At 40.9% G+C, this 14,153-nt stretch overlaps 1 protein-coding gene across 4 annotated transcripts in view; it reads left to right on the top strand.

The window, feature by feature from the left end:
- Nucleotides 1–13,237, top strand: part of LPGAT1 (lysophosphatidylglycerol acyltransferase 1) — a 66,600-nt gene extending 53,363 nt beyond the window's left edge. For all 4 annotated transcript variants that reach the window (XM_083494708.1, XM_083494710.1, XM_083494709.1 and 1 more), the window contains 2 exons: nucleotides 1,763–1,869; nucleotides 6,219–13,237. In XM_083494708.1, the coding sequence (XP_083350834.1) occupies nucleotides 1,763–1,869; nucleotides 6,219–6,370 (259 nt within the window). In that variant the 3' untranslated portion in view covers nucleotides 6,371–13,237. The remainder of the gene's footprint in view (nucleotides 1–1,762; nucleotides 1,870–6,218) is intronic.
- The last annotated feature ends 916 nt before the right edge of the window (nucleotides 13,238–14,153 follow it).

Below are 14,153 nucleotides of genomic sequence, written 5' to 3' on the forward strand. Positions count from 1 at the left end.
GGGGTGTGCATTTTCCACGCTGGGAAATGTCGCCTACTGAGATCTACCCTGGACTTGCGGGGATTGCAGCCAGGGAGGTCACCGGTAAACAAGCCAGGAGCCTGGGAGACTTGCCAGTTTCTCCCAAGGAGGCTTGTTTTCCAAAATATAGGGTCATACTAGTTGTCCGTACTTTGCTTACTAGATTGAAATTCTGAATCCAGGGAACTAGAAGGAGTTCAGGAACAGAAGGCACTGCATATGTGCAGCCATGTTTTATTTACATATGAATAGAATGATAAAGGTTGAAGATACAATGGGAACTGGCCTTGAGAAAGGAGCAGAGGAAAGTTGGAGAAGAAATGTGCCAGGATAAATATACTTGATGGACGCTCCTCATTGTGAAATATGAATTGGACTGGTTTGGTACAGGGAACCAATGTTTGAATATAAGAACTTTCAGAGTCTGCATTTTGCAAAATAAAAATAAAAATGGGTGCGTTGACAAGGAGAGCTTCCTTGGTGGCTGCAATGACTGCATCTTCCTTCCTAGGGAGAACTGTTTTGCCTCCTCTTTAATAGTCTTTTACCAACAGGTGAGGACTTTTTCTTTATTTTTTTGCTTAGGCACGCCCTTGGATTGATTGCATTTGACTAATTAAGGTATAGGGACGCGGGTGGCGCTGTGGGTTAAACCACAGAGCCTAGGACTTGCCAATCAGAAGGTTGGCGGTTCGAATCCCCGCGACGGGGTGAGCTCCCGTTGCTCAGTCCCTGCTCCTGCCAACCTAGCAGTTCGAAAGCACGTCAAAGTGCAAGTAGATAAATAGGTACCGCTCCAGCGGGAAGGTAAATGGCATTTCCATGCGCTGCTCTGGTTCGCCAGAAGCAGCTTAGTCATGCTGGCCACATGACCTGGAAGCTGTACTCCCTCGGCCAATAAAGTGAGATGAGCGCCGCAACCCCAGAGTCGGTCACGACTGGACCTAATGGTCAGGGGTCCCTTTACCTTTACCTTTAATTAAGGTATTTGAAAAGAAGTGTATCTGAAGAAGTGTGCATGCACACGAAAGCTTATACCTAGAACAAACTTAATTGGTCTCTAAGGTGCTTAATTGGTCTCTAGGGACGCGGGTGGTGCTGTGGGTAAAACCTCAGCGCCTAGGACTTGCCAGTCGTCAGGACGGCGGTTCGAATCCTCGCGGCGGGGTGCGCTCCCGCTGCTTGGTCCCAGCGCCTGCCAACCTAGTAGTTCGAAAGCACCCCCGGGTGCAAGTAGATAAATAGGGACCGCTTACTAGCGGGAAGGTAAACGGCGTTTCCATGTGCTCTGCTGGCTCGCCAGATGCAGCTTGTCACGCTGGCCACGTGACCCGGAAGTGTCTTCGGACAGCTCTGGCCCCCGGCCTCTTAAGTGAGATGGGCGCACAACCCTAGAGTCGGACACGACTGGCCCGTACGGGCAGGGGTACCTTTACCTTTAAGATGCTACTGGACAATTTATTTATTTTTTAATTTCGCCTGCGTCAGACCAACACAGCTACCTACCTGAATCTAAGGTATTTGACGTGTGTCCCTAAAGATTGTTGCAAGAGATGAGTCCAACAATTGGATCACTTTTTTAAAAAGTGTAATGGGTTATGCAAACAGTTCTTCTGTGAATAGAATGAATAAATAGTGGAGAATATGCCAGGTCCTGTTCCAGAGTTCACCTGATTCACCTTACAAATGGGAAATTATTTCATATGTCTAGTGTACTGTTCTGTCTGTCTTTGAAATGCAGGATTTTTCCAATTAAAGAGGTACCTGTTGAGCCTGCAGCCCTCACCATTTGGTTATATCAACGGTTCATTGAAAAGGAGGATCTTTTGTCACACTTTTACAAAACAGGTAACACTTTCTTAAGATAAAAAGCAAGCATTTTAAATACTCAGCTCCTTTCAAGCATGTTTTCACTTAATGGTCAACTAATTAGAAGCCCGGGATTAAGCTGCCCACTATCATTAGAGATGTGAAGGTGGACATTTTCTCCCAATTTTTCTGTTGGTTTGTTTTCTTGTTCTACCTCTGCTCCCACCCCCAAAATGGAAAAATTGGGAAAGCCCTATGGGTTCTCCCAATTTTCCTGGGTTTTCCCCAAGCAACCCCATCTCTAGTTATCATCTCAGGTCTTGGGCATTGCATTTCTAACGTACCTGAATTTTGCAGAACTTTTTCTTTTTTTATATAATGTTGGCTTTATTATGTGCCTGTTAATAAATAAAATATATGGAAATGACTCTTTTAAAAAAGTATTGAACGTGCCACTTTCAGCCCAGTCCTTTACGTGTCTACTCAGAAGTAAGCCTCATTGAATTCAGTAGGGCTTTTATTGCAGCATGAATTTTAAGATTGCAAGCATGGGATCAGCCATGCGGGTAATGCAAAAGTTGGCGTTACATATTCTCTTACTGTCTTGCTGCACTTCGTGATGCTATTGCATACGAGTCTAGATACAGAGCGGCATGAGCCTTTGGGAAGGGCAACTGGAAAGTTCTCCTTCCACAGTAGCTGGAGGGAGTGTTCTGACATGTGAAGAGGGGAAAGCATAACTTGTAAACAGTGGTAATGCTGAAATGGAGGAAGATTCCCCAGTGAGCATTGAAGCATTTTAAAATGCACTTGTTATTTTAACTTTATATGCTGCTACCATGCTGCCCAAGGTAGTTATTAACAAATGTTTACAATCTCATTCTGGTTTTTTTTTAAAAAAATAATATTTATTGCTTTTACAACAATTTAAACACTACAAAAAAACAAAGAAAAAACAATACATTACAATACAAAGACACTGCCTTACACTAAAACATTAAACTAACAAGACAAAATAAAAACAATTTAAAAACACATCAACAAAGAAAAGAAAAGGGAAAAAAATAAAATTCAATGTTTTATCTTTCTTTCACATATTTCCACGACCTCCTCACACCTCCCTTTTTGTATTCCACTTCTATTAATTATTTCAGCAATTCCTTTCCATCTTCTTTCCTGTTTCCTATCCTATAATTATCTTAACACATTTCAACCTTATTTTTCTTTTAATACTCTATTAATCTATTTGTACTTAATTCCTTATAACCTTTCTACTAAAGCCATATCACTTCATTCCAACATTCTTCTAGCATTCCTTAATTTTACAATATTTCTGTAAATAGTCTTTAAACTTTTTCCAGTCTTCTTCCACCGACTCTTCTCCCTGGTCTCGGATTCTGCCAGTCATTTCCGCCAGTTCCATATAGTCCATCAACTTCATCTGCCATTCTTCCCTGGTGGGTGAATCTTGTGTCTTCCAATACTTCGCGATGAGTATTCTTGCTGCTGTTGTTGCATACATAAAAAAAGTTCTATCCTTCTTTAGCACCAATTGGCCGACCATGCCCAGGAGAAAGGCCTCTGGTTTCTTAAGGAAGGTATATTTAAATACCTTTTTCATTTCATTATAAATCATCTCCCAGAATGTCTTAATCCTTGGGCACGTCCACCAAAGGTGAAAGAATGTACCTTCAGTCTCATTACATTTCCAACATTTATTATCGGCCAAATGGTAATTTTTTTCAAGCTTAACTGGTGTCATGTACCACCTATAAATCATTTTCATTAAATTTTCTCTTAGGGCATTACATGCCGTAAATTTCATACCTGTGGTCCATAACCGTTCCCAGTCAGCCATCATTATGTTATGTCCAACATCTTGTGCCCATTTAATCATAGCTGATTTCACTGTTTCATCCTGAGTGTTCCATTTCAACAGCAAGTTATACATTCTTGACAAATTCTTGGTTTTTGGATCTAACAATTCTGTTTCCAATTTTGATTTTTCCACCTGGAAACCAACTTTTTTGTCCAATTTGTATGCCTCCATTATTTGATAATAATGGAGCCAATCTCGCACTTTGTTTTTCAATTTTTCAAAGCTCTGCAATTTTATTCTATCTCCATCTTGCACCAGAATTTCCCAATATTTCGGCCATTTGGCCTCCATATTGAGTTTTTTCTGTGCCTTCGCTTCCATTGGTGACAACCATCTTGGGGTTTTCTTTTCTAACAAATCCTTATATCTTATCCAAACATTAAACAATGCTTTTCTAACAGTATGATTTTTAAACGCTTTATGTACTTTTACCTTATCGTACCACAAATATGCATGCCAACCAAATACATTGGTAAAACCTTCTAAATCCAACACTTCAGTGTTTTCAAGAAGCAGCCATTCTCTCAGCCAGCAAAAAGCAGCTGATTCATAGTAAAGTTTAAGGTCTGGCAGGGCAAATCCACCTCTTTCTTTAGCATCAGTTAGTATCTTAAATTTTATTTGAGGCTTCTTGCCCTGCCAAACAAATCTAGAAATATCCTTCTGCGACTTCTTGAAACAATCCATCTTATACAAAATTTGCAATGTTTGGAACAAAAATAACATCCTTGGCAGCACATTCATTTTTATCACAGCAATTCGGCCTAGCAATGATAACTTCAAATTTGTCCATACTTCTAAATCCTTTTTCACTTCAATCCAACATTTTTCATAATTATCCTTAAATAAATTCACATTTTTAGCAGTCATGTTAACCCCTAAGTATTTCACTTTTTTAACCAATGTTAGTCCTGTCTCCTCCTGAAATTTCTCTCTCTCATTCATAGTTAAATTTTTCTCTAGAACCATGGTTTTCATCTTATTCAACTTGAAACCTGCAACCTGTCCAAATTCTTGAATCAGTTCCAATACCCTTTTAGTACTAGGTTCTGGCTCCTGTAGAGTCAATACTAAATCATCAGCAAATGCTTTCAGTTTGTACTGTTTAGCTCCCACTTGTATACCTTTAACCTCTTGGTCCTTTCTAATCATGTTTAACAAAACCCTGAGGACCGATATAAAAAGAAATGGAGAAATTGGGCAACCTTGTCGTGTCCCTTTTTCAATCTTAAACTCTTCTGTCATCACATTGTTCACAGTTAATTTTGCCTTTTGTTCTGAATAAATTGCACCTATACCATTTTCAAAACCTTGTCCTACCCCCATCCCCTGTAGATTCTTCTTCATAAAACTCCAAGAAATATTGTCAAAGGCTTTCTCTGCATCCACGAATATCAAGACTGCTTTAGTATTGATATTCATTCTGAAAGCCTAACCCAGGCTTCCTCAGACTCGGCCCTCCAGATGTTTTGAGACTACAATTCCCATCATCCCTGACGACAGGTCCTGCTAGCTAGGGATCATGGGAGTTGTTGGCCAAAAACATCTGGAGGGCCGAGTTTGAGGAAGCCTGGCCTAACCGATTGAGCCCTTTTTCTCTAGGAAGATCCAAGTAATCAGCCCCCCACCCTATGCACATTAGGGAAATCTGATACCGTCTATAGTTGGAGGTTCCTTTACAAATAAATAGCTTAACCTGCCCTTTGGATCCTTTCCAACTCTACAGTTCTATGTTTCTAATTACTACATACACCACACATTCAGTATATTAATGTGTATACAAATCTGCCAAGCCATTTTCATGCTGTCTCATTGCAGAAATGGCGCAGCCGTTGCTTCCTTAATTTCACTTGAAATTCAGGAAAATTAAGGAGGGCCTAAGAAGAAGAACAGGGACGCGGGTGGCGCTGTGGGTTAAACCACAGAGCCTAGGGCTTGCCGACCAGAAGTTGGCAGTTCGAATCCCCACGACGGGGTGAGCTCCCGTTGCTCAGTCCCTGCTCCTGCCAACCTAGCAGTTCAAAAGCACATCAAAGTGCAAGTAGATAAATAGGAACCGCTCCGGCGGGAAGGTAAACAGCGTTTCTGTGTGCTGCTCTGGTTCGCCAGAAGCGGCTTAGTCATGCTGGCCACATGACTCGGAAGCTGTACGCCAGCTCCCTCGGCCAATAAAGCGAGATGAGCGCCGCAGCCCCAGAGTCAGTCACGACTGGACCTAATGGTCAGGGGTCCCTTTACCTTTACATTAAGAAGCTAAACAAATCCAAAATCCTGTAGATCCAATTCTGCCTTTTCTCCTACTGCAAAGAAGAAGAAAAAACACTAGCAAAACTTAATTATGTTATGAGAAGGATTTTTAAAGTCTGGCTTGTTGAGTAACCTGTATCTTGATGAATAAGGTGCTGTTCTACATCTGCATTGCACCGAGTTCTTGTTCTGTCCATGATGTGGCAACACTCTGAAAAGGCAGCTGGAATGTGCAACTAACAGACTGTTCCTTCTCTTCCAGGAGCGTTCCCCCCTTTGCAGGGACAGACAGAAATTGTTTCCCGGGAGATGACCCTTAGCAATTTGTGGCTAATACTCGTACAGTTGTTTGCGTTTTTGTCAGGTGGTATGTGGTACTGCATTCTTCAGTATTTTTATCAATGCCTATTTTAAAAGGTGAATGAATGGGACCTAAGAACAAGAGGAACTTGGTACTTTACAGAGTGCATCATGTTATGTTCAAATGTGAATATACCAGGATAAAGGAACATTACTGGATGGACTTTCTCCCCCTTCGGGAATTTTAAACTCCGCTAGGAGAGAGAATCAGTAACACAGCAACCTAATGATGTATTTTAAGAACTGTCCATATTTTTAAAGGGTGTGTCTTCCTCGCACATCCACGTCAGCAAATTCGGTGTTTGAACAGGAGATACAATTATACAACCACCACAGGTGAACATCTGCAGCAAGATTGCTTTCACCGCAGGTAGTATTCAGCATTGTAGTAAAAACTCGGAATCTTCAGCAACTTTCTCTCCAGTAGCCTGTACTGCAAGTCTTGTGGTAGAGATCCCTCATCTGCACAAGCTCAAGTTGTATTGTAATTAATCATGCTGGATCTGTTTAATGTACTCTGCAGACCTGGTTATGGTATTGTGACTGCCCCATGTTACCTGTTTAGTAGAGACCTCTCTCTCTCCTCCTTCTTCTGAAAAAAAAAATCTCAGTGAGATCTTGTATGGGAAAGCTAGAAAAGGAAAAGCGCTCTGCAAAAGGCATTAACTGTGTCATGAAGTATTGAAGAAATTGTGCATACCTCATTGACCCATCTGTTCTTACCATGTTTTCTGTCTTCAAATCTCTTGAGAGCGTCCTCTTGTAAAGGTACTTCACATATGGCACATCACATAACCCGCTTCCCGTTTTGGTTTTACAATGCATTTTGTAAATTGGGATCTTTTCTTTCTTTCTTTCTTTTTTGCAAAACAATTTTGAAAACGCAATACAGTGACAGAAAAGAGCATAGCTTGAAAGGAATTTAGATGCTGTCCATGACAGATTGGGTTCTTGATAGCTGTTAGCAGTTCAGAAAGGTCTGTGGATTGCCATCCCCGAAGTGTACCTGTTGCCACAGTCTAGCCCAGATGATATGGGTGGGTGTTGTTTTTAACCTTTATAGAGGCCTTTATTTCCATTTGACACAACAGTACCTGGAACATCCATGCGAGGGTTTATGCCAAGCACCACAATTCTTTTTCTTATAGGAAAAATAAATAAAAGGAAGTTAGCAGGGTCATGAAACAGTATATCTAGTCACTGGGTAAAACGTTTGCTTTACCATCCTGAACTAATGTAAAAATTCTCTGAACCATGAAGAGCGTTATGAAATCTGCCATCTTGCTGAAAAATGTCACTGTCATAGAAAGGGAATTTTAATTTAAGAGACAGACTGGCACTAAAGCAGGATTTCAGGTTATAATGTTACAGTTTTATAATGGTTTTGAAGGAAAGATATTTGTTACCTATCACTCTTGGAACGTTTGGCATCCTGTCTGTATCACTATATGAAGATATATTTAAAAAGAACCATTCCTAGGAAACAGTTCCTAATTTCCACATACAGACGTGCAAACGAAGCTTGAATGACAGAATGTTGTCTTTTTATGGACTGTAAGTTTTTCTAAGAGCCAAGCCAAGCCAACAGTAGTTGTCTGTGCTAAGTTTGAGGTATATATTCTCCTGGTTTCCCCCCCAAAATCACATGAGAACCAATTTTGGTGAGTAGTATACAAAATAAAAATATAAAACCACGGCATCATCCTTTTTTTCTTTTGCTTTGAGTGGGGAAGAGGGGGAATGGGAAGAGATGAATTTCCCCTAGCTATGGGAATGAAATGTCACCTTACTGAATACAGGTGAATAGTGTTTTTAAATAATGAAATGCATTTTAGCATGGATGATGGCAACGTCCGCTATTCATTCTAGAAGATAACTGGTACATTTCACTGGAATGAGACCACCGCAGATACAAGGCAAAAAGTCAGTTTGCAGTCAGTTAAGACCTGCTTTTTGAACTTCATGCAAACTTAAGGATAAAACATAGAAATAAAATCCATTTTAAGTAAAGCACTTCTTGCAGAAGGAAGCCTTTGGGGGGGGGGGAGTGGCCAGAGTTCTTTGGGTTTTAATCCTCCTTGCCTTGTTGAGTTATAGCAAGCAGTTTGTTTCATTTGTTACGGAGTTCATTTCTGGTAATGATGTATGTAGCTTCGATCCTGAATGACAAACATCTTGAACTGGGATGCAAAGCAGCAGCTGCTGTTTTAGTGTATAATTTATTTGGACATGCGACCTATTTTAGGAAGGGCATGATTATACTGAAAATGAAGACTTGCATCCATGGGCATAGCCAGGATTTGGGGGGAGGGGCAGGACTTTTGTTAGGGGAGTCAGAACCGACATGATTGGTCAGTTAAGTATTTCTATTGTTTTACTTGATGGGGGGGCAGCTGTTCCCCCTGCCCCCTCTTGGCTATGCCCATGCTTGCATCTAAATGTAGGCAATGAAAACTAGGTATGCGTTGTGCTGCTTCATCAGACTTCCTGTTTGTTCTGCTATGGCTACATTGAATTCAGCAGAACCAAATCCAGAGTACGTTTGGGGAATACAAAAGAATGGAAAGTTAGTTAACAGAACATTTTTTAAATGTGTGTGTATATATACATGAAATGCTGTATATATGCAGTAGGTTGGTCCAGTCTGTTTTTGAGTACAGTAGTTCAGTTGAAAACACCCTGTGTTCACGGTGGCTTGAGCCTTCCATTTAATACAGCATTTCATAGTGAGTGAGGCTTCAACATAGGCACCTGGTTGGCCACTCTGAGAAGAGGATGCTGCCATTGGCCTCTTCCAGCAGGCTCTTTTGTTCTCATGAGTGGACATTGTCCTGGGTTGTCTGCCTCTTACAAAGAGGAGACAGGGGATTCATTGCCTCTTGGAATATAATGAACTTCCTCAACATCTTTTGCATCACCTAATCCCACATAATACAGTATCTTGCAATTCTGTATCCAAATTGTAGAGTTGGAAGGGACCCCGGGGGTCATCAGTTCCAACCCCCTGCAATGCAGGAATTTCAACTAGATCACGCTACCGATGGCCATCCAACCTCTGCTTAAAAACCTCCAGTGAAGTCCACCAACTTCCAAAGGAGTCCATTCTACTGTTAAACAGCTTTTACCATCAGAAAGTTCTTAATAATAATAATAATTTTGTTATTCAAGTCCCACCCATCTGAGTTGCCCCAGCCACTCTGGGCGGCTTCCAACACATATAAAAACATAATAAAACATTGGACATGTTTAGTCGGAATCTCCTTTCTTGTAACTTGAATCCATTGGTTTGAGTCATCTAGGTGAGCACCTCGCAGTTCCATCTTTGCAGCAGTCCATTATAATTCATGTTCCTCTTATGTATGCATACAGTGAAAGAGTTGCATTTATATAATGGTATCAGAATAGCTGAAGATTGGGAAGGGACCACTAATTTGCATTGAACTACTTCAGTAGGCACCCTTGCTTTCTCTCTGAAAAACATAGTGAAGCTTACCATACTTGTATGCCATCATACGGGCATTAGCAGCCAGGGGACATACCTTGATGTATTGGGGTCATCATGCAAAACTCACCTGGCAATTCAGACATTGTGACACACTAACACACACACACACGTGCATTTTTCAGCAGCGTGACTGGAGGATGTAGTGTTAGAATTGACTCTGAACAATAATTATTTTAATATTATTTATTAAATTTGCATACTGCCCTTCATCCGTAGAATTACAACATAAAGAACACAAAGTACATGATAAAAATAAGAACAAAAACAAACACTGAATCCCTCCCTCCCACAGCACACTTAAAAGGGCATCAGATGTTAGTTGGCCAAAGGCCTGGTTGAAGAGGAAGGCTTTCATCTGGCGCCAAAAGGTGTATAATGAAGGCACCAGCCGAACCTCCCTGGGGAGAGCATTCCACGATAATGAGGGCTTCTTTGGCAAAGCCTGAATGGTGGATGGCAAACACCCACTCACAAAGCTTGTTTTACTATGGCCTGCATATTTATTTTCTATCCAGAATAGTTTGTGTAGAATAATATGCCCAGCGGAACATTGTTTTAACAAATCTAACGGTTTTACATGAGACAGTTCCATTTAAGCATTATGGAACAGTAGGAAACACAAGGATAAAAATTACGATGCTTTCTCAGGTTTGGTGTGGGTGTTGGAGATTCAGCTGAACCTATTCTTAGTCTTGCAAATTTGCATCAGTATGCTAACTAGGTAGTGTAAAACATCAACTGAAGAAGATAGTAAACGTTTTGAAGGCTAACCATTTATTAACAAGAAACCATCACGGCCTTAACCGCTTTAAAGTGATGTGTGCCATTCACACAGATCCCTTCCATTGATAGTCACTGTTCTGCAAGCTTTCTTAATGTCTACGCATTATGCTGTTTTTAGCAAGAACTTAAGTTACAATTGTAAACCTTACTTTAAAGATCCAAAGGTTTTGTGGTGTTCAGGAAGCAAGACCACACTCCTTTGAAATCCAGCCAAAGTATGAGGGATGTCAGGTCTGGTCTGCAAACGTGTGTTTTTGCGACTTGGTTTGTTCAGCATATGACTCACAACTGAATGTGCGAACTGCTTTTATGGAAAAGCATTGCATTGCGAAGTAATGGCTCATTGAGAGATAGAGCATGAGTCTGTGAACTGGGCCAGTCTAATACAATTATGCAAACCATGCCTAACCTAACAACATCTACTCCACAGCTTCTTTTCATTTTAATGGGGACCCCTTTATTATATCCTAATGCTGCAGCACTTGGTGTTTTGTGCCCCAAAGCTGCCTTCCCTCCTCTTGACTGTTCAGTGCAGAGCATTGTCCCATCTGTCCGTAGAAAACAAGGATACCAAACAGCTGTGTGGGGCAGCAGTTAAGGCTTTGAGAATTTCCTCTAGACAAAATGTAACATGCACTTGGGACCAAAGTTAATGAATTTCTTTCTGGACTTCTCAGCGTACAGGTTGGTATGAAGGAATGGCACTGACCCTTGGCCTTTGGCCGTGGATTTCTGTTTCTCCCCAAAACAAACACAATGAAGCTTACAGCTGAAGCTACCATACTGGCGAGAGGTGGCGGGGGGAGGGGAGCCACATGAAAATGCACGTATGAAATACCATGTTTTGCAGAGTTACATGCTTGGTTTTGTAAGGAGGGAGTTGGAAGATTAAACTGCAAGGTCATCACAATTAGTTGTGAATTGCTTTGGTTACCCTTGTACAAAACTTGTAGGTTGTCCTGTTGTATACCTGTCTGCGAAAATTCCTTAACTATATGGTGGCTTTGAGGAAGTCTATGCATTTTATTGTTATACTTCTTAAATGTCCAGGACAACCGTGCATTGAATTTCCTCCTTGATGATGATGATGAAGATGATGGGGTTTGGGATGCCATATTCTTTAGTTTGGTCTTTCGTCCCCTCTTTTGTGTATCTGTTTTTCTTCCCCTTTTATTTTATGCCATATGTGATTGGAATGATTACAGGCACCATGGTGTAAGTCTGTTAAAGGACTGGTCACATTTGGATTTTGTGCTTCGAGTTGATTTTTCTTTATCAAAATAAATAACCAACCATTCTTTTTTATACTTCTGCAGATACCAAAAATGCTTTCCTCTTCGCAGGCAAATATATGGCATTATTGGGTTTGGAGTTTCTGTTTTCCATGTTACAGTTGTTAATAGACAAGAAAGGGAAATAATGTGCCGGGTTCATTTTGTTTCCCATAAAACATTGAATCGGTTGTGTTAATTGTTCTTGCTGCAAGTTTGTATGCGTGTTAGCTAAATATATGGTTTGTTAATTCTGCTTCCAGCTGGAATAGTTCTATTTATAGCTCTCAGGAATAGCATAGAGACTCGTCTTTTTTCTGCAAGAAGGGACTGGGTTGTTACCTGCCATTTTAACTCAGTCACGGTAATAACTGCATAAATATTTGCAGAGATCTAGCTACCAATATAAAGGTATGAACATTTCAGAGTTGCTTAAAGGAAAGAAGGAGGCTGCTGCCATAATGTATCTTTGTTTGTTTGTTTGTTTGTTTGAAATGTATGCAACCACTTTAAAGAACGTTTAGCTTAAAATAAGCAATACAGGGTGCCATGGTGCCATAGATTAACTGTCCTGTGATCCAGCGCTCTAGTAACACTAAGGCCTGGTTCAGGTTAAAAGCAACCCCACGGGGAGAAGGTGTGGCTTTGTAAGCTGGCAGAACTACTGTAGAGACACTAATTTGCAAGCGCAAATGGGGGTTGCCTCTATAGCCGTGATTGTGCAATGACACAACCCTTTTTGTGAGTTGCCACTGTAGCTCAGATTTGCACGTGGCTGGGTAGGGCGTGCTATAAAAACACCATCCGAGGTTGAGTCCTACGCAAACCTGCTGGAAGCCCTGGTTGTTTGCACGGAGGCGCCATTAGTCTGAACCCTTAGTCAAGCGGTGTCAATGTTTTAAGCAAAGTGGCCGTAATAGGAAAGTAGAAACAAATGGAACTCTTAGGAGCAAGCCGAAGCCCATTGCTCAGTCCAAAGAACTGTGCATTGTGGTTACTGTCTACCTCTTTGTTTCACCTCTGGATTTTGTTTGGGTTTGGATTTGTGTTCTTTGTGCTGATGATGAAAGTGTTATTTTTTAAAATCAAAATCAAAACGAGGGTAGGGGGAATGAAGTTTAAAGCACTACAAGATCCGGTGCTGACCGCCCCTGTTCTGCACGTCTTTGACAAAAGCCATTGTTTTTAATTCCTAATATAAATAATGTTTGTAAAGTTCCTTCCTGCTAGGGGGAAAATATGTATTTTTAAAAGGGGGGAAATCTGTCTTTTGGCTATAAGAATGTCAGCTGTATGAGCAGGTGTGATCATATCATAACATGCTGATTGGATATAAATCAATAAAGTTTATACCTCTCCGGACTCTTTGTGCTTGGTCTTTTGGGTAATCTATTAGCATGCTCTGTGTATTCCCCAGCTCCAGCATGTGGGCAGAGAGAATGTGATGCACTGATTCTGGTCATGTCAATTATGTAATGTACCTTGACCAGAAACTAACACAAATTTGTTGACTTGAGTACCAGAAAGGCATTGGAAAAATAGCAAAGGCCACAGTGGAAATGAGGTTAGAGGTTGCAAAGGAGTATGTTGGAAAGCATTTGCCAGAGTTTACAAGCCAGTCTAGATCTAAGTACAGTGGTACCTTGGTTCTCAAACTTAATCCGTTCTGGAAGTAAATTCCAAAACCAAAGCGTTCCAAAACCAAGGCACACTTTCCCATAGAAAGTAATGCAAAATGGATTAATCCTTTCCAGACTTTTAAAAACAACCTCTAAAAAAGCAATTTAACGTGAATTTTACTAGCTAACAAGACCATTGATCCATAAAATGAAAGCAATAAACAATGTACTGCAGTGACACAATCAATAGCTGAACTGGGTTTTACACAGTCACCAAAAAAACCCTCACAAAAACGCAAACTAAATAGCAAAAACAGACCTAAGCATAACACTCAAAACGGAGCACGTTCAGCTTCCGAAAATAGTCTGCAAACCGGAACACTTACTTCCAGGTTTGCAGTGTTTGGGTTCCAAGTTGTTCGAGTACCAAGGCATTTGAGAAGCAAGGTACCACTGTACAACAGAAATGGAATGAGCTACCAGGAGGGGCATTCACTTTCGTTTTTACACCACTGCTGAAGGTTTTGCTGGGTGTGTCTGCTCAAACATGTTTGTAGATGATCAGTGTTCTAAAATAACAGGTTCAGGAAGGGGACAGGGAAACTCCCGTTCTGATCACTGTCACTCCTCATGGACTAGAAAAAAGGATTAGCACTCAC

This window comes from Podarcis liolepis (genome assembly GCF_965112155.1).
Source record: "Podarcis liolepis genome assembly, chromosome: 3".
Taxonomy (NCBI): Eukaryota; Metazoa; Chordata; class Lepidosauria; order Squamata; family Lacertidae; genus Podarcis; species Podarcis liolepis.